Source organism: Antrostomus carolinensis, unplaced genomic scaffold, assembly GCF_000700745.2.
Source record: "Antrostomus carolinensis isolate BGI_N321 unplaced genomic scaffold, ASM70074v2 Scaffold37833, whole genome shotgun sequence".
Taxonomy (NCBI): Eukaryota; Metazoa; Chordata; class Aves; order Caprimulgiformes; family Caprimulgidae; genus Antrostomus; species Antrostomus carolinensis.
This window is the reverse complement of record NW_010306547.1, coordinates 11,735-32,615: the sequence shown is the minus strand read 5'-3', so window position 1 is coordinate 32,615 and position 20,881 is coordinate 11,735. Positions and strand designations below refer to the sequence as shown.

The window sequence follows — 20,881 nt, the reverse complement described above, 5'->3', positions numbered from 1 at the left end:
GGTCAAAAAGGCCAGTGCCAGATAATGGAGGGTATGGAATGAACTGGCTTGTTAAACACGTCTTATTGGGTTAACTTTGTACTGGTAGGATTTGTATTAGATCAGACTTTTCTCTCTAAGCTACTGTGACTTTCTGCTGGTTCATGCATCACCCATCTTTCTGCACCTGGTATAAATATGGCATGTGCTCCAGGTTAAGTGCTCTGGTTAATTCAGTGGAATCAAGGTTTTCTGCCAAAGCCCTTTCCAGATCATGTTTGTAATGCTACATAGCCCAGGGTTTCTCTGTTATTTTGCTTCCCCCACCAGCACCACCACTAACTGATATATTTGATCATGGAACTGTGTCTTGACAAAGTGAGAAATTACTGAACTTGCTCCAGCATGGTTTTTGGATGTGGAAATACCTAATTTATATTTCTGTGTCTCGGTGTTTGCCAGACCGATGCTCTGCATGTCCAGCCCTGCTCTTTTCATCCTGCAGTTCACTGCAGGATGAAGAACCTGCTCCCCAGATGGACTGCTGTACTTTTCTGGTCAAAGCAAATGTGTAACAGTGTCTCTGTAGCCCCTGGCAGCCCTTGCTCCATGCTTGTTGAGGAGAAGTGTGTACAGAGTGGTGGCTTTGAAGGCAGGCCAGGAAGGCATCGGTTCATTGATGCAGCTCTGGAGGCTCAGCACACTGTTTATTGGGTGCTGGGGGCTGAGGCTCCTGCTGCGGTTCAGGGACAGCAGCCCCTGAAGGTGCAACAGCCCCTGAAAGTGCAGCAGCCACGGTGCAGCTTGTTTACCAATCGGGGCTCGATTGCTTCACTGTGAGTGCAGGGCTCTGTTCCTCCTGGTATTAAGTCCAATTATATGATCTTTGTCTGAAGAGGGGTGTGAGATTCATTTTCAGCAAGCAATAATCTTCTTAGTGGGCTGTAAATTGCAAATAATGATTCCTTCCTATTTTTGGAAGTGATTTGCACCATCAACAGTTTATTCTGTGAAGACCTGAATGAGGCAGGCTGGGAGAGCAGTGTTTATTGGACTGGGTTCTTGTTGCTGAAGTTGCATGCACTATTTCAGGGCTCTCCCTTTGCCCTTCCTCAGGGCTTGTAAATCCAGTCTCCATTTGAATCTTTTCTTTCTCTTTCAGGACAATTATTCTGAGTGACGGACCTTGCATGCACTTCTGATTGGTTATCATGGGCTTCATTGCCTTTCTGAAGACTCAGTTCATAGTTCACCTCCTCATTGGGTTTGTCTTTGTTGTGAGTGGACTGATCATTAACTTCATTCAACTATGCACGCTAGCCCTCTGGCCCGTAAACAAGCAGTTCTATCGCCGAGTAAACTGTCGCCTCGCCTATTCACTTTGGAGCCGTGAGTATGCTTGAAGGGGATGGGAAGGCTGGGGGTGGGGAGGGGAGTGGGGTTTGTTTCTCTTTTTGTTAATTAAAGAAAAAATTATACACGCATATATGTATATGCATACAAACACATGAGAGACAGAAGTGATAAGTTAGACATAGACTCTTTCAGAGCAGTTCAAGGCAACCATCTTTTGTGAAATATTGGGAAAACATACAAAAGCCAAGGGACTGATACATATTGTCACTGTTGTTCAAAAAAGTGGGAAGTAACTCTCTTCCCCACCCCCAACCCTATCTCAACTGGTAGGAATTGCTGATTCTCTCTCAATACCACCTTAGTCCAGTATCAGAGCCTGTGCTTAAGTGATGGGGAAGGAGGAATTCACAGAGACTGCTTCAGGTATTAAGCATACATGCAATGTTGACCACTTAGGAGCCCAAGTGGGCTCCTGTGTGTTCTGCAGAGAGTCTTAAAGTATATAGTGTAGATGACTCTGTAGCTGAGCTGTGTGGCAACTTCAGAGTCCTCTTGCACCCTACAGTTCCCATCTGTGATGCCAGTGTCTCCTCTTGTGAGCAGTTTGTCACTCTGTTCTTCTTCTGCCTGTGGGACAGCTCTACAGTGAGTGCAGCTGCTTTGCTCTCTTCTTTCAGACCTTTGCAAAACTTCCTCCCTGTGGATGGCTTTTTTTTTTTTTCTTCTCCTACAGCTTTCTGAAATTAATGTTTAGAAGGCCTTAGTCCAAATGTCACCTCCTGTTTCAGCAGTGAATCATCTAATTTGTTTCCATTCTCCATCCCCTCCCAGTAAGCAAGTCCACTTACCTTAGTGCTCAGCTCAGCATCCAACTCCCACTTTGGGTAAATGAGTCACGTAAATGAGTACTTAAATTACAGTTGAGTGGTCCACTGACAGGCACCCACATTTCTGAAATCATTGATGTCAAGTACTACCAACAAAAACTCTCCAAAGTATCTAGTTCGGTTTCTTTTAAAGCTTGTTGTCCTTGTCCTTCCTGTGCTTTGCATGCTATCTATTGAGAATGCTGTGTGAGAAGCACAGAAGAAAGGAAATGAAATAGAAAGTGGCAGGCAAACTGTCAGGAAAAAAAGGTATTGTAATGGAGGAACTTACAGGTAGAAACTTCAAAATTAGCTTGGTTGGAGGGGAGTGGGGGGTATATGGGATTATTTTTTTTTTTTAATTTGCTTGTAAGAATTTGTTAATATGCTTTTAATAATCTAGAATCTGATCTCATCTTGAAAACTATTGTTTCACTAATAGCCAGTTTTTCTGAGGATATGAGCTGCTTGTGCCTGTAAGGCTTGTAGATTCAGACCCTTGATTTTTGCAAGTTAGCATTATGCATCCAAAAAATCACATTTTAAGTGCTGTTATCTTATATCTCGTGTTCACTGGAAATAACCTACACTATTGTTCAAAAAGGTTTGGAGAAGCTGAGTAGGTAATTGGATTGTATCTAGGATAACCCCTCGTGTATAGCCTGTTACAAATGAAATTATTGAGAAATTAAACTGTTAAAATTAATGTCAGTGTTACATGGGACTGCAGAGTGTTGATGGCCTGTGATGGAAGAGCTGACAGAATGCGCGCTTCAGTTGGGATTTATAACGAATTAAGTAAGCTGTGTAAATGCAGCAGTTCAAATGTTGCCATTCATAATGAAATACATTTCATTACATGGAAGCCTTTTGGCAATGAACCTGTAGGTTGGTGTTCTGTTCTGGATGCTACCTGTTTGCTTACTTACTCTAAGCTGTTTAGTTTTAGGCTGAGGGTGTTTGTGTCAGAGTTGTTTGTAACAGAAGCTGGTCTGCCCATCCAGCAGAGGATGGGAGTGGAGGGTTAGGTACACAGGTGATCATGTATCTGCCTATGTACTCTAGCCCTCTGCAAACCAGGCTCTATTCTTACTGTGTCTCTTCTCAAATACATGAAGCACAGCCTCCGAAGGGGAAGGAGATAGACTCTAGCCAGTGCTCATGGCAGATGTTTGGGGAGAAAAACATCTGTTGGGCTCTGGTCTCAATGTAAACGCTTTGCAGCACATGTGATTCATGACGGGTAGTCTGTACTTCAAGCTCTCCTACATCAGCTCCTTTCAGATGACTCATGCCTTTGGAGAGCGCAGAGCATTTGGTTTAGTCTGGTTGCAAAAATAATCTCTCAAATGTCAGTACTTTAAACTGAGAGGTGAGCTGTGCCTCTTATTTGCTTTGTTTCCGAGTTGCTTGTGAGGCCATAAACCTGCCTGCTTTGGTGTGTGGGATCCCTGGCTGCAGGAGGGACTTTGTTGTAGCGAGGTGTTGGTTGTCCTCTACAAGAAGTATCCCCAGCAGCACAAGCGTTATCATCCCTTCATTCAGAAGGATGGACTTGCTGTCGCATCGGCAGGATCAGTGCCATGCAAAATAGCTGTAACCCACACACCAAAAGAAAAGGAAATGAGCCCACTCCCGGTTATAGTTCCATCATTTATCAGTACGCTTGTAAAGGACAATCTGTTTCCTTGTATTAATTCTCCGGCTCATTGACCCTGCTGTCTCAGTATGAACTGTGGCAAATCTCTCAGCAAAGCTTCCTCCACTCTTTTGGAGTGAAAGGTACGAGAAATGCTCTGCAGAAAATCATCCACACCTGCCTGTGCAGAATTTTGTTCTGGTTTTGAAAAAGGAATATACCCCCTTTATTTTATTTTTTATAAGAAAACGCAGCAGCTGTAGCGGGTACTGGAGATGTTCCTCCTTTGTACACAGACAGCAATGGAAAGGGAAGACCACTCACATTACCACACTCTGTTTGGTACCATTACTCCATTCTCCTGCCTACCTGCTTGGAAGAGCATAGCTCTCAACTGAGGACACTTTTGTTATCCTCTTTCCCCTTTTGCTAAGCCAGGATAACCAGAGCAAGAAAGGTAAGTGATCACATCATTTACAAAGGAGACAGAGCTGGAAAGCAATGATAGAAACCTCTAGTTGGTGTAAACTATTATGCTGTCTTTCCTCTACTGTGTTTCCAGTTTACTGGTGTTACACTGTCTTGATCAGCAAGTTACTTAAGTTTGTCATGCCTCCAAATGAATGAGTCTTGAAAATGATACAGGGGAATAACTTGGTGGATAAGTGGTCACATGGGGAATATAAGTGAAAAAACTACTGCTAGAGAAACTATGTATCTTCAGCAGGCCAGGACTGATTTTCCCTATCATTCACCCAAATACTGGGTTAGCCTTCTCTCTGATGCATTCCAAAATTGGAGCCACTCTTATTTAGCAGTATAGATAGATTACCCTGTTGTGATCCCACTGATCAGGAACCCTTGTGCAGGAAGGTGCTGCTCCATTTTGCAAAACCAGGGCCTCGATGGAAAGCTGAAATACTGTGTGGCAGAGCCTAATGTAGAGAACTGAGGGGGTGCCTTCCAGTTTTGACCCTGCATGTTTGTTGTAGTAATGTTGGAAGAGTTGGACTTTTTAACTGCCATATTTGTGTAACCAAATTTTGATTGCATCCATATCTCATTGAAATGAGAAAATAGCAATGACTCCAGTTTGCATGGAAGCAAATTTTCCTATTGGGAGAATGAACTATTCTTGTACTTTTTATAGTTGTCCCACGATAGAAGCAATGCGTTCCATCTGCCTGATTGTACTGAAATTGGAGAAATAGGCTAACCATAGCAACTGCATTCAGTGCATGCTGAATTTAAGTGGAAGGGTCTTTTAAAGATTAAAAAAAGGGGAGGTGGAAAACAAGAACAGTGGGTAACAAAGGGAATTTTCAGGGTGGAGTAAGAGAGACACTGGGATATTGAAAAGCTGGAGAAGACAGAGGAGAAAGGGCTCATTCTTTCTTTTGTGGTAAAAGAAAGGCATAATTTAGCATTCTGGCTTTGTCCAGGTATTTTGATAAATTAGCTCAATTCTCTGATGCTTCTGACTCTGTGTTGATGACCATAATACAGAACAATTAGAGTGCTGTGTTCTAATATTAAAATCTGTTGCAGAAGATTTATAGTACTGTATCCCTTTAAAAACCCTTTATTGGTCTGTTTACCTCCATAAAGCTTGTTTCATGTTGAGTAAAAGCATTAGGCTGCATCTATGCATTATTTGTATTCCACCTGGGAGAAAATGTACTCATTTAGTGGGGCAATTGACGGCTCAACTGTCTATTTTCAGGCACAAAATTTGGGGTTTTTTTTCCAATGATCATGAAATTTCACATTCGTATTATAATGTCCAAACTTGTCACTGTTAAAAACTTGTTAAATTATCCATAATGCATACATCTAGTGCCCTAAATCACTTTAAGGATGGTGATGTTATTTGGTCTATCCCCATCTAAGCTCTCATTTAATCTCTACTGGGTTGGATTACAAAGGTTGTTGGGAAGGGTGTTGTTGGGAGTCGGAAGAGACTAGGCACTGAATGGAGCTGGAGATGACATGCAAAATGCTTTCTGTAAGCAGCACCCCTAACTCCTCTCCCCATCTTCACATGTTTGTCAGAGTTGGTAATGCTGCTGGAATGGTGGTCAGGCACAGAGTGCACTTTGTTCTCAGACGAGGCCACGGTGAACACCTTTGGGAAAGAACATGTCATCATCATCTTGAATCACAACTTTGAAATCGACTTCTTGTGCGGCTGGACTATGACAGAGCGCTTCGGAGTGCTGGGGGTATGTGGGGCCGTGAGCTTTCCCTTCTTCTGGAGGACTATAGGTCTCTTTAAAACCCATGCACGTACAGTTTCTTTGCATTTGAGTTTCCAGATGTAACTCCATCAACTCTTTATCATTTTAACTTTAAAATCTTTGTTTATCTCATTGTACAAATCAATAAATGACACTTTCGGATTGCTATTTTTGTTTTTCTATTTTTTTTTTTCTCCAAGAGTTCCAAAGTTCTCGCTAAGAGAGAGCTGCTATATGTGCCCCTAATTGGCTGGACGTGGTACTTCCTTGAGATTGTTTTCTGCAAAAGGAAATGGGAAGAAGACAGAGATACGGTTATTGAAGGATTAAAACGTTTGGCTGATTATCCTGAATATATGTGGGTAAGTGTCAAGTTTCTCCTCTAGTATTGACTGCTAGAAGTGAAGTGGTGATGGAGATACTCATGTGCTACTGCAGTCTTATATATTAGGAGAAGGTCTGCTCACTGCTGTCTTCAAGTGTTGTCAAGGAAAACCTGTGCTCTCTTCCAGGAGGTCTTTTGGGATATGCTGGTAAAACGTTGCTCTGTTTGCCTACTGGTAAGGGAAGTCATTTTTGAAACGGTTCAGAAGCTTGCACAGATGATGAGAAGCTTGATGATAATTTATAAATCAGACTTTTGTCATACTTGTTAATTTTGACTGGACTTATTTTTACCTTTTAAAAAAAGAATAACAGCCCATATTTTACTACTAAATCTATATAACCTTAAGCTACATTTTCTGAGGTAGGCTAAAATGACACAAACAAAAAAATCTTTTCTGGAGAAGTGAGTTGATTTGGGTAGGGGGGGATTCATAGACGATGGACTTTGACAGGAAGTTCTTGTTAGTATGTTCATTGATCTGTGAAATGACAGTTTTCCCAAAAAGTCTCCATGAGAACATATGGCAAGCTTACATCTGCTTTTGCAGTTATGCTTTTGCTTTTTATTTTTACATTATTTGAAATCAAGGGTGAAACTTCTATGTTTCATTATGTGCAATGTTGTTAGGTTTTACTGCAGCAACACAGTGGTATAATCAACCTATTAGCCTTCTTTTATCCAAATGTTTGCATTTGCTAGTTTGCTTTTATAGCAGCACATGTAATGTACAGTTATTTGACTCTTAAAACATTTTAAGGGGCTTTTTGTGCATTTTAAGTGATTTTTCAATATTATCCGGTACAGCTTATTAAAATGAATAGTGAAATAATAAGCTTTAACTAGTACATTATGAATGCATCATTTGTGACTTTCTATCTTTACAAAGATAGAAAAAATAAGAATCTGGAAAATGTATTTTAAACTACTTAATTGCTTGAATATATGGATATGAACTACATTTAATATATCCTCCTGATTGGTCTTGGGAAAAAAAGAAAAAACCCTACCAATTAAAAAATCTTAAGACTATACTTTAATTGCAAATCTATACATTTTAATGATCCTACAATTGAGAACCAAGGATTAGTCTCTAGGGAAAACAACTAGAAAATATAAATGCAAAACGTAGTTAGCATTGATTATTTAAATCAAGACTTCCTGCTTGGTAATTTAAATCATGATTAAAATTGACTTGAGTAAATCAGTTTCCTAATTTTTGTGCATTCTAAATGCCACAATTAGGGCTGTCTGTGCAGCCTTCCTTCGTGAGGTCTTTCTCACACGTGCACTGCAGCGCAGTCTGTACCTCGCTTGTGTACTTGGTCCACAAGGGTCACTGTGCTGTTGAGTAGAAGAGGGTGAGAATTTGGTATAGAGGAAGGAGCTTGTATTGCAGCCAGGGGTTGAGATTGCAGTGTTACACTCTGTACCTTGTGCTGTCCTCGCCACTTGGTGGTGGGTGATGGCTGGTCAGTTTTTCATAATGAACTTTTTATTCCTCCTAAGCCTCTTAAAATGTTTTATGAGTCAAATAACTGTGCATTACATGCGCTGCTATAAAAGCAAACCAGTAAATTTAGCTTTGAATGCAAACGTTTTGATGAAAGAAGGTTAATAGGTTGATTATACCACTGTGTTGCTGCAGTAAAACCTAACAACATTGCACATAATGAAACATAGATGTTTCACCCTTGACTTCAAATAATGTCAAAATAAAAAGCAAAAGGGCCCTCAAGGGCCAAATGAAGACTGCAGGGCCAGCTCCCTTCTCTCACTGCACCCTGACAGGTCTAACTCTCATGTCTGTGGCTTTGTGGTTTTAACATTGATTTAACTTACCTTTTGTAGTGCACAGTGTGTGGATACGCTACAGAAGAAAAGTCAAGCAACCACAGTACTGGCAAACAGCAGATGTATAGTGATGCATTCAACAAGTCTTTTGAATTGCAGTGTTACAGCATTGCATGGTACTGATGTAAGAGAGTGGTAGCAACCTGCCTTTCTCCCACTCCATTGCTTGCCAGGGATGCAGAGGTTTGTCCGTTCAAATGCAGCAATGTTTTCTATTGCTGGCACAACGGGAATGATGTCCACCTTTCAAAAAGGACAGGGAAATCCACCCGAGGGCTCTCAGAAGGGCTTTGTTTGTCTGCTGTTGGCTTTGTATTGAATCATAGAATGGTTTGGGTTGGAAGGGACCTTAAAGATCATCTAGTTCCAACCCCCCTGCCATCAGCAGGGACACCTTCCACTAGACCACGTTGCTCAAAGCCTCATCCAGCCTGGCCTTAAACACTTCCAGGGAGGGGGCATCCACAACTTCCTTGGGCAACCTGTTCCAGTGTCTGACCACCCTCACAGTGAAGAAAAAGGTTGCTTCTAGTCTGTCCCTCAGCTAGAAGAGAGGCAATGTAGAAGCTGAAGAACTGACCAGTATTTTGTGCTGCTTGAAGTCAGTATGGGAGGGTTTAAGACTTTAATAATTATTTAGGATGCCACAGTCAGATTGGTGGTGACTTACAAGATGAAGAAGGTAAAGGTTTTAGGGAAAGGCACGATTTTTTTATTAATACAACTGATACAAATGCAAAAAAAAAAAAAAAAAAACCAACCAGAAAAGCTTTCAGACAAACAACTCTGTCTTCAGATGAGTAATTCTGGTTGTACAGTACAAATTTTAATGAGGTAGCTAGTGATTAATATGTTTTTTCCTAAAGGGGTCGTGTACTGATATTAGTCCATCACCAGCCAGCCAAAGCCCTCAGGGATTTTCCTTTTTTTAAGTAAATATTTCTTGTATAACTGCTTAGACTTTTTGTTGCCTTAAAGTTTGTACCAGTGTTGTTAAAACTAAATGTAATTGTAAATGAGTTGTGAGGTGGTGCTTACGCCTAATACTTGAGGATCAGATGAGATAATTGAAGCGTGTGTGCATGCACGGTTGTATGTTTGTCTTACACACGTTTTCAGTATTCTGCTTGCTTTCTTCTGATCTCAAGATATCCTTGTGTTTGCCTTTTGTCTCATTGTACTAGTTTCTCCTGTACTGTGAAGGAACTCGTTTTACAGAGACCAAGCATCGTATCAGTATGGAGGTAGCTGAATCCAAGGGGTTGCCTAAACTGAAATACCACCTGTTGCCCAGAACCAAAGGTTTCACCACTGCTGTCCAGTGTCTCAGGGGAACAGGTACTGGCAAGCTGCTACTTTTTCTCTGCATTAATTGTAGTGTGATGTAATTGTAATGTGTTGTTTAGTATGCTCTGTGTAGCAGAGTATAATATACTGCATTGCTCATTACGTCCATTCCGTACGTCCATTACGACGTAACAAATTAGTGAGTTGGCATTAATAAGCAGTCAACATGTCAGCTGTTAATTTGTGCCACATAACTCTCAGATACCAGTCTTAAAAAATAATAAACCTTTCATATATGTCATTGTTGCTTAGTTCATCAAGTTGTCTTGTGTTTTGATTAACACAAGTGCTACGTGGTTGGGAATGTCGGGTGGCTGATACAGATCCATACAACTAAAGACAAAGTAGTGAAGGACTCTGCTACCTGACATCATTAATGCAAGTCTTGCACAAGGCCCTGTTACCCTCTAATGCAAGGATACTGGCAACGTGGTTGCTAGAATTGCTGATATAACAGCTATATTTTCTTTTTTGTAACAGTTTCAGCAGTGTATGATGTAACACTAAATTTCAGAGGAAACAAGAACCCGTCTTTATTAGGAATTCTTTATGGAAAGAAATATGAAGCAGATATGTGTGTAAGGTGAGCGTGTAATGATGGAGGTGAGCCCTAAGATGCATGCTTTAGCACATTGAAGTGTATTCAGATTTTACAGGGTAATGTTCTTTGCTGTAGTCCCCTTTTCCTTGTCCTTCTAGCTTCTCTGCAGGCTACAAAAACCTCCCCATTTCCCCTCTGCTTTAGTTTGCTTCCATGTGTGAGATCCCATGATATCACCCAGCAAGTCAGAGAGCACTGGGCAGACTTTTTGAGCCTGGGTCTGACCACATTATCATTACAGGGTTTCCCCAAGTTTTGTGCAGTCAGAGCACTAGTCCACATTTTTCCTTTCTCTGCTGAGAACAGAAAACCAACTGTTCTGCCCCATTCCCAGTCCCCTGCGAGCATATGCATAGTATAAATAGCCTGTCCAACATGAGTAGTCTCTTGTGCAAAGCTCCTTACTGTGCCGGTTTCTCTCCTTCTCTCACATGGTTTGATTAGCAGATTACAAGTTAAATAATACTGAAATTCAGACATTATATGAATGAGGTGGTACATTCCTCACATTCCTTGTTACTCTTTTGTCTGAAAGAGTAACTGCTAACACCTAACTCTGTGCAACATGTACACATGTGCATGCATGCACACACATGCTTTCTCTTTCTTGCTTTCTCTTTGTTACTTTCCTGCTTTGAAGGCTTCCTTGTGATAATAAAAACTACCAATCCTTTCCTGTTGATTTTCTTCTTTTCCCTTTTACGTTTGCACCTCACAAACGACCTGGCGGTTCTTCCACAGTTGTTCTGCTTCTCTGGGGACTTCACCCACAGTTTGGAAAACATTGCTACATTCTGGTGATGAGGTTGATCCTTGATTTTTAAAAGGAGGAAAGAAAAAAAAAACCAAAACCCAAAACCCCAAAAAACCTTGCTACTTCTCCCCACACCTTTCCCCTCTGGCCATGGGTCTGTGAGTTGGAGAGGCATGGCACTGGCTCTATATGTTGTCCTTCTACAAGACAGGTGTGTCTTGCCAGAGCTTCCAAGGGTGAAAGACTTTGTAGGGAATCACACTGATTATCCATTGGGTCAAGGTATAGCAGCAAGAGTTTTGTGGAAGAAATGCTATCCCAGGGGAGGCAGAGTGCTGCAGCCCTAATGGGGAAGGGAAGGACACGTGTTCCAGTTTTGTTCTCAGATACTGCAGCTTCCACAACATTTTAGTCTTTCAGTTGGAAAGAAAGCTGTGGAGGTGATGGGGAGAGAGATGGGGTTGCGCATTTGTGAAGGGTTTAATTTTGACTATTTACACTTGCCAGACATACTCCTGATGAGTTAAGTGAGCAGACAGTTTACCAGGCAGCAAAACAGCTGGTCAGGCAGTTGCCACCTGTAATTCCATACTGATGGCAGATGCATGTAACATGTCTAGCTAGATCTGGGGTACACATGCATGGATGTACATCTCTCTAATTGCACATTGAAGATCAACTGCATTCATTTAAATATCATATAGCTTGCTCATGGAGATGCAAATTCATTTTATTTATTGGCGAGGTACTGGGAGGAAAGAAGAGAAATGTAGTTTTCAATAGTTGTCAGAAGAAGTTTGGGTTCATAAAATTCTGTTGAGGGTGGTGTGACCAGGTAAAATTACTAATTGTACCTTATTAAGGAAACTAATGACTGTGTTGAGGTAATCTTGATTTTATGTTTGTGGACTTTTCTACACTTGAAGCTTTTTCTCTGTTTTGGAGAGGAAGGTGTGAGAATAAGGAAACTATTTTTACAGTGTTTTTGCTAGAAATTGAACATGTCCTTAATGTGCCAGCAGACTTAGCTTAGCTCAGAGCAAGGAAGCTCATAAGCTCTTGTTCTTGGTGTGTGCGTGTACAGTTACCTGTGCAGAGGTAAGAAGCTTAGCTCTGCAGAGGATCCAGTCTTTCTCCTGACTCACTCCAGAGAAAATAATCAGCTAAATGACCAAATGTTATTGCTGTGAGTACCCTCTAGTGGTAAGAACAATACAGTGACAACTTCAGCAGAGAGCTTTCAGGAAATGACTTCTTACTGAGCTTTTATTGAGCATTATTTCTATTAATTGGGCAACCCTTCCTGTTCGAGCTACTGAAAGTAAATCTGTAAAATCTGATGTTCAATTTGTTTATAGGATGCAGAAATTATTATAAATGTATTAGAGTATTTTCCTTCTGCTGCTGCAGACTCAAAGGCTTTAGTTCAAACTGCAGAAATAGATTCCCCAGTTGAACAGCAGCAAATAAGTTGTGTCCGAGATCACTGTGTCTAGAGTCCTCCCAGATGTCACCCTTCTGTTCTTACTGCCCTGCTGTAAGAGGGCCCTGATACAGTCTAAGTGTTGCCAAAATACGTTCAGGCTGAGGGTAAGATGTATGCCTGCCCTCTACAAACCTAGCAACTTCTTTCTGAATTGATCCAGGACTGAGATGTGTGCCACTGAGAAAGGAGACGATACATTTGTGAGTGTGTTAGTGGCCTGTCTTGGAAAATACAAGCATACAGGAAAATGGTTGGCTCTTCACCACTAGAAAGAGGCTCTTAAAAGGTGCCTGTTCTCGGTGAGGTCAGGTCAGTACCTGGAGGGGGCATAATTTTTGTGTGCACCTAGAACTACATGCCTCGATCTGTAGGGCTGGAGTGGTAAGAGAGAGAGAAGTGGAGAGTGGAGAGAGAAGTGCAGTCACTGTAAAAGATGATGAATTGGTATGAAATGAATTTTTAACCACCCCTCCCATTCCTTCCCGAATGGGATTTTCACTAACAAAATGTAACAAACAATTACCCTGGAGTTTGCCACTTGCTTGTCATTCCCCAGCTCTGGGTGCCTCAGTCTGAGCTGAACTCACTGGGAATCAACCAGTGGTGGTTCTGGAGAAGGAAGAACAGTGTTTGAATGGGAAAATGCTTCTTTTACTTTTTTTTTTTTCTTCTCTGAAATTGATAGGAGCTTGTACAGTTTCTTTTGTTTTAGGAATCTGAGTTTTAGGTGGAGAATCAGATGTTAAATATTTAAGTCCCAGTTCTTCTCTGCATTTAAGATCTCTGCCATCAGAGACAGTATTATGTGTAGCTTATGCCCTTCATTGAATGGAAGATCTTCCCTAGTAGAGGTCTAAAGTCAAATACCTGCATTTTCCTTTAACTCTTTTTTTTTTTTCTTTCCTTTTTTAATCTCTCTACTAAACTAGGAGATTTCCTCTGGAAGATATCCCTCAAGATGAAAAGGAAGCTGCAAACTGGCTTCATAAGCTTTACCAGGAAAAGGTAAACAGCTTTGCTTTCTTTTCTCTCTTTTGGGACTTTCACAAGGGGTAGTGTATTAAGGCACTGAGTAATGCACACTCTTCCACTGGAGGGCAAGAAGAGATGGAAATATAATGTATAATTTGGCAGCCATCCCTCAAGAGCAGTACAGAAGAGCCCCTTGGCTGCAGAGGGATGGCTAGTGAGTAGGTCTCAAATTGCTGGGAAGCACAACGGGGTTCAGAGGTATGCCTGAGTTGCAGAAGACTACTGGCAATCCACCATCTTTCTGTCTTCTTCAGTTCTTGGATCTCTGTCATACATTTCTAAAAGCTCCATTTTCCTCACGGGTGTTTTTAGGCACTTGAGAAGAGCGATAACTGTATGTCAGGGACAGCCTGTCCCAGCTCTTCGCTGCAATTGTCCTTTGCCTTCATGTTACTGTCACTTTCCTTCTGCCTCCTGGTAATACCTCTGCCGTGGCATGTGACATGGTACAGACAGTACCATGAGGATTTGCTGCCAGGGACTGATGTAGCACGTGGCCAGCATGCTTTCAAACAGCTCAAAGCTTAAAGCTTTTCCTCCTGTCTTTTGTGGTTTTGGTTTTTTTGTTGTTTGTTTTGGTTTTTTGTTTGTTTTGTTTTGTTTTTGGGGTTTTTTTTGTTGTTTTTTTTTACTTTAGATGGTAAATTTCTGGACCACAGATTTAACAGTTCTGTGGGGAGGAGGAGAGAACTGTAATTAATATTGCCCAGCATTGATTGGTGGATTGTTAAACTTGAAATTTGTATCTTGATTTTTCTGTTGCTTATCTTTGTGGGAAAACAGAGGAGCACAGAAACTTTAACTATTTTGGGCTTTCTTCTGCGATGATGACCTGTGCTGCTACATTTCCAAGTTTAGGCTTAGCCTGTAGGTAGGCAGCAGATTGTTCTGAGTTTTATTTTGGTAATTTTGACCTAATTTGTTTGAGTATCTAAGCTTTAATTCAATTAAGAGGAGAGAATTTATCTTACAAAGATCATAATCTTCTCCTCTCACCTCCCATTAGCAGGTATATCAAACTAGCTTTTGGATCAGTTAGTGTAATACGAGATTAGAGAATTTTTAAAAAAACATTAAAAAATCCTTGAATCCTGCCTCCTTTTATCGGAGACATGCCATCATGTAATTCCCTTGGGAAGGAATTACCATGTGGCTGGTGAAGCAGACATTAAAGTGTATGTTACAGTGGTGGCCTTTCTCTGCTTGGCTCCTGCTTTGTTACAGAACTAAGCAGATTCAGCACAGAGCGCTTGCTCTGCCTGGTGCCTGTTCCTTGGGCAGAATGCTCTGCTTTGCTTGGGGATAGCGGGCTTGGTGTTCCTCCCCAGTGTTGGCTGTACCTCCATTCAACTTAGGTGTGAGGTGTTGTCAGGGAGGTATTACCTATATATGTGAATATTTTATATATTGATCTTATGGTGGTAGCAGTATGTTGTAACTGGAATCCTTGAAATGCTTTTCCTGTACAGGGGGTGTGTCCTCAAAAGGCCGTGTTATTGGCAAGGGACGCCTTGCGCTTCTCAACTTTTTGTAAGGGAAGCTTAAAAAAAAACCCAACAAAAAAACAGCTTAAGTGGGAAAAATAAGACATAGCCAAACTTGAGCCATCCTTGGTTATGACTTGGAAATCTTCCAGGACATTCTTACAAACTGAGGGGAGACTGTGGGCATGCTGCTCCTTTGAGTGATGTGTTTCATGACTGCATCTCTGCAGGCTCAGCTCAGGGTGCAACTGTTCTGTTGAAGTCTTGGGGTTATGACTAGCACAGTGCTGTCTCTGCTGGTTAGCTTCTTGCTTTGCCTTCCTCTTCCGGTTGTATATACAGCATTTTTCTGATGTGTTTTGCTAAATCATGCTGACCTTTCTGGAAGTAAAAACAGGAAGAAAAAGCATCCAACAAAGAGGCAGATAGTGTCTGAATTGACCTCTGGCCTGATGGTACTCTAAATTTCTAAGCAATTATAGAATCATAGAAGGGTTTGGGTTGGAAGGGACCTTAAAGACCATCTAGTTCCAACCCCCCTGCCATCAGCAGGGACACCTTCCACTGGACCAGGTTGCTCAAAGCCTCATCCAGCCTGGCCTTAAACACTTCCAGGGAGGGGGCACCCACAGCTTCTCTGGGCAACCTGTTCCAGTGTCTGACCACCCTCACAGTGAAGAATTTCTTCCTAATATCTAATCTAAACCTACCCTCTTTCAGCTTAAACCCATTTCCCCTTGTTTTGTCATTAACTGCCCTTATGAAAAGTCCTTCCCCAGCTTTCTTGTAGCCCCTTCAGGTGCTGGAAGGCCACTATAAGATCTCCCCGGAGCTTTCTCTTTTCCAGGCTGAACAGCCCCAACTCTCTCAGCCTGTCCTCATAGGAGAGGTGCTCCAGCCCTCAGATCATCCTGGTGGCCCTTTTCTGGACTTGTTCTAGCTGCTCCATGTATTGAGAGAAGAGATGAAGGTATTTGGTAGTGGAGAGGCTGATATGGCTTCAGTTTCTGATGGTGGCCAAGATTGCCTTCAAAGGGCTAGTAATGTAGGCCCGGTGTCAACAAACGCCCAGTAGCAGGTTGAAGTGGATGCTGTGTACTCTTGATGGGTATTTACCACAGATACTGACCTTGATGTTGTCCTGGAGTTGACTAGTCTTGGATTGCTTGATGCAAACATTATGAACATGTTTTCTTCTGTCTTCTCTTTCTCCTAGGATGCTTTGCAAGAGATGTATAATCAGGAAGGCGTATTTCCTGGCCAGCAGTTTAAACCTCGTAGGAGACCATGGACTCTCCTAAACTTTCTTTTTTGGGCCACAGTTCTCCTGTCTCCTCTCTTCACATTTGGCTTTGGAGTTTTTGCAAGTGGATCACCTCTCCTTATCCTTGCATTCCTGGGACTTGTTGGTGCAGGTAATAAAAGCAGAGAAGATGCTAAGCCCAGAGTGACATGTTATAGGATCCGTTACCTCCAATAAATTCTGTGTATTAATCAGTATGAGGGGGGCTTGCAGAAGAGTACTTGGAGCTCACTCTGTAGTCTTTATATTGTATAGCATTTTTATTATTTCAAAAGCTTTAATCCAGGCAGGCTTGCCTTCATATCTTAGGCAATATCTACAGCAATCGATAGAAAGTGAGTCTTGTAGCCTGTTATTATGGTGCCTGAAGGAGAAAATACTTTTACTGCGCACCTTCTCTGTGAATTAAAAACAAAACAAAGGGGGGAAAAAAAAAACCCACAAAAAAACAAACACCAGAAAAACCCAAATGGGGACGGGGAATGCTTCAGTGTGCATATTACCTGTCCTGTTAATCAACACGTAGCTTTAATTATATTTTTAAATCTGGATTGTCCTACTCTTTTAGTAACATCTGACGTGTGATCCATGTGCAGCCTCATACAGTGAGTGCACTGCTGGTCTGTAGTCACTACTGTTTTCAGGATTGGGTTAACTCATGTTGGTTCTGCCTGTGTGTTTATATGTACCTCTCTAAATCCTTGAACTGTTTTTAATGTGCCTTCCATTTCTCTGTTATATTTTAAAGCTTCCTTTGGAGTTCGTAGACTGATAGGAGTAACTGAAATAGAAAAAGGCTCCAGCTATGGCAACCAAGAATTCAAGAAAAAGGAATAACTGACAGCTGCAGTTCAGCACATATAACCAGACTATGGTATCCGATTAACTTCAGTTAAAAAACAACAACAAACACTTAGAAACTATCTTTTTCTTAATAACTGATGACTAATATTAATGAATAAAACTTGAGCCAAGAATGAAGAAGTTGGAGGCATCAACTGAAGAGAATGCATCAATTTTCTGCCTGTTTAAGGATTACTGTAGTCAAACTATGGGAGAAAATCTGGGATGGAGTAGAAGAAGAAACTAATTTTTCTTGCTTTGTTGGGGGACTTGGGGGTGGGGGGAGAACAGAGGGCATTGGCCATGGCCACGTGCATCTTCAGATGACTGAATACACTGGTTTCTGTCAAGAGCACTACACTCACCTTTACAACAGGAGCCATTGAATGTTTCCTCTTGCTAAAGCCAATGTAATGTTTGTTGATTTCCAACATTTTTTATTAATAAGCCAGGAAAAAACAATCCTCCGTAATTTAATTGACAGATGTTCATTGGGTTAGAGTCATTTTGGAAAGGCTGTGTTGTCATGGCTACAGATGAAATCCTATTTGTATGTTACACTTTTATTTTCAGGCAATGTCTTAAAACTTCTGTAATGCAAGAGAAAGGATAGTGGAGTTTGGAAGCAGCGCGTTACTGATCAGCACATACCATAGAACAGATCTACTAGTATTAAAGCAGTATAAAATTCTCACCATATCTCTGCTAACTGCTCAAGGCTGTTTAATTTCAAAATATTACTTCAGTCCTAAGTGTTGTTTGCCCTGTTTCACATCATGCGGGTATGATAATCTTGAATCTGTTTGGGCTTGTTTTATTTTCTGAAATTAATGCTGACTGTGGGATTTGGAGTTAGGCAAAGAAGGAAATTTATTCAACTGTTTTGACATTTTCTCCTATTTCTGTTCATGTCTCTCATCACCAAAGTCCATTTCAGCCAACCTCTCTCAGTAAACTGTGAGGCAGCAGCAGAAACCAGCACAATAGTTTTCAAAATGTCACCTTTTACAAGAATTTGAAAAAGAGAGGTCTGTAGCAATCAGATTTTGAATACTGGCATCTCCTGAACTTTTAATGATAGTTTTGACATTGATTCAGATGGGGCCAGGATCTTACCCTGTGTGTTCTAATGATAGGGTGTGCTGCACTTTCTACTCAGTCGTGCTTTAGATGTTAATGTGAAGTATATTGCAAGATGAGCTGTGCTGTTAAGCATTAGAAAGAGTATGGGGTCTCTTCAGGGATTTTAAATATCCTTAGTTTTGCTTGCTGACCTTTGGGGTTTTTTTTCACTAAAAATTAGAAATCAGAATCATGGCTGTACTTGTCTTTTTTTCTTTTTTACGAATGCACATTCTGAGGCTTTTGCAGATTGCTACTGTATGCATAGCTGGAGAATTATTTGCAAACAGATGGGAACTACCTGTATGCTCAAGTCCGAAGGCCACAATCTGCATTTGGCTACGCTCAGAAGTTGGTGAAGTAGGTTGCAGATCTACAGCTGAGGGCAGAAGCTGACCCTCAGGGTCTGTGTTTTTAACCCAGCTGCCACTAGAATATTTATCTCACCTTTGTAAAGAGCAGTTCTTATCAAAGCACTGGTTGTTATTTTCATCTTTGCTCTAGTAACAAAGATAAGAGAGTAACAATTTACCCTCTTTTCGTATTTACTCTAACTGTTGGAATGTAACCTCTTCTCCCACAGGTTTTTCTGTTTTCAAACACTGGAAGAGCAATTTTGCAATTTTGAAAAATATTTTACTTGGGGTCATTAATCACTGGTCTGTCATGCACTTGATTTTTATTTGTGGTCTTTTCAACAAGAGGATTTGAAGGATGACCTACGTTGTCTGTTTCCTGTTAGACTCATCTTCACTGGATCATTGTACCCGTAGCTCCAGCATTAGTGTGTCATCTTTGTCCTGACAATAAATCTTCCCTAAGATAGGGGATGCAAAACTGTTGTTAACGTTAGTGGAATTTGGAATATGCTTTGGGAATTGAGGAGAACAGAACCTAGCCATGGCTCTGGTTTTCCTTGCGGGGTGTTTTTGTACTCTGTCTTTAAATATGGTTAGACTTCCAAATGCTGATAAAGACAACTCTCTGACTTTTGTGTGGTTTTTTTGTGTTTTGTTTTTTTTTTTTAACCGGAGCACTAAAAGCAGTGGGCTTTCTTTTCTTTCTTTTTTTTTTTTTCTCCTTAAGTAATTCAGTAATGAATATGATTATTGCTTCTTAGAAAGATGTTACAAATGCTGTATACTTGCTTCCTGAAGATGATATTGAGTATATATAAGTTGTATTGGCTTAGTAGAGTGAGGCTTGCAAAGCAGGCTGACCACTGACTATGTTTTGTACTTATATTTTGAACAGTATATTAATGGGCATGACAAAGAATTTCACAAAATAAATCCCTTAACGCTGAGAAGAGGGGAGATGCTTAAAGGAGAAAGGAATTAATAGCCTTTCTCTTTACAGGATCCTTTTTTCCTCTTAGTGCATGTAATTCCCTCTTAGGAACCGTGGGATTAGTGCATGTACATCAAGGGGAGAATAATCAACATTTCGTATTTTCTTATCGTAACTTATTGGTCATGCTTTCTTTTTGAAAATACAATAGATACATTTTGTTCTTCTAAACAGACATATCAGTAACCATTTGGAAAACTGAAATATACAGCAGTGCACAAAACAGTAAAAAAAAATAACACAAATATCTTCATTTTGAATTTTATCTCCTCAAATAGGGGGTTTTATACACACGCGCGCACACGTGTACACCGAGTATGTATAAATTAAAATGACTGGAAATAGCTGAAGTTAATGTCACTAATGAAGACTAGCAGGTGGCTTGGATGGGAAAAGTGAGCATAGATTTTATATCTTATTTTCTTCTGGTTTAATAGAACATAGCTTGTATATTTGACTACCAAGCCCTTTAAGAGCAATAATAAACAAAAATATATCATGGTTTTTGTCTTTTGCTTTTCAACCATGCTAGGTTTAATAAACTTAAAGCTATAGGAGCATTTTCTCTCTCCACCTTTCAAAACTTTAATTTATTGCTTGATTGTTTGGGCTAAATGTCGTATTCTCCAGTATGGACTTGCAAGCTGACTGCTGTGGAGTTGAGCACTGACTCTGAAAATGAATGGTCCTCAGGCTAATGTGGACAGATGCTATGCTCTTGGCCTTGGCAGCACTTGTCGTTTCATGAAGAACAATGATGTTGCTCTCAAAGTGGGATTTGTGGTTCCAAGGTAGCATCATGTTGACCTACATCTAAGAACCCCGTGGGAGAGCTCGGAAAATGCTGGCATCGTGGCATCTCCTGGTTAGGAAGGCACAAAAAGCTGATGCTGAAGAAGGACCAGATAAATGGTATCTGGAGGTCTTGGCTCGGAAGGGATTACAGTTCTCTGTTGCTCATTGTGGGCTGAATGTGCTCTTGCAATTGACTTTGTGTTGCTGAGCAAAATATCTGTCTCCAGCACAGAAAGCATAGGCAACTTTCCTTTGTTCTGCTTTAACTTGTCTTGAAGGGCTCTACACGTAAATGCTGACCAATGAATATTACTACTACCTTTGTCCTAATTGCCTAGTATTCACAGAAGAAGTGAGTGTGTCTGCTCACTTCCACGTGATACCACTTGTATCCATCTACTGATGTCTGTATATTTGCTTGCCTGTATTTTTTGCAGATGGTTTGCTT

The 20,881-nt window shown here is 40.9% G+C and overlaps 1 protein-coding gene across 1 annotated transcript; it reads left to right on the top strand.

Annotated features, from left to right (window-relative positions):
* The first annotated feature begins 1,138 nt into the window (after nucleotides 1-1,138).
* AGPAT3 (1-acylglycerol-3-phosphate O-acyltransferase 3) lies at nucleotides 1,139-17,839 on the top strand. Its single transcript, XM_010165162.1, has 8 exons — nucleotides 1,139-1,368; nucleotides 5,893-6,062; nucleotides 6,278-6,439; nucleotides 9,501-9,654; nucleotides 10,144-10,246; nucleotides 13,434-13,509; nucleotides 16,237-16,435; nucleotides 17,072-17,839. Exons 1-8 carry the CDS (start codon nucleotides 1,191-1,193, stop codon nucleotides 17,158-17,160), a joined length of 1,131 nt encoding a protein of 376 aa, XP_010163464.1. The 5' UTR covers nucleotides 1,139-1,190; the 3' UTR covers nucleotides 17,161-17,839.
* Nucleotides 17,840-20,881: the final 3,042 nt, after the last annotated feature.

What these genes read in the sequence shown, in the direction of transcription:
- AGPAT3 (XM_010165162.1), top strand. Translation starts at nt 1,191, where the DNA reads ATGGGCTTCATTGCCTTTCTGAAGACTCAGTTCATAGTTCACCTCCTC. An exon ending in GAAGCAGATATGTGTGTAAG is followed by an intron (nt 10,247 to 13,433) that starts GTGAGCGTGTAA and finishes CTACTAAACTAG; the next exon opens with GAGATTTCCTCTGGAAGATA. An exon ending in ATAAGCTTTACCAGGAAAAG is followed by an intron (nt 13,510 to 16,236) that starts GTAAACAGCTTT and finishes TCTTTCTCCTAG; the next exon opens with GATGCTTTGCAAGAGATGTA.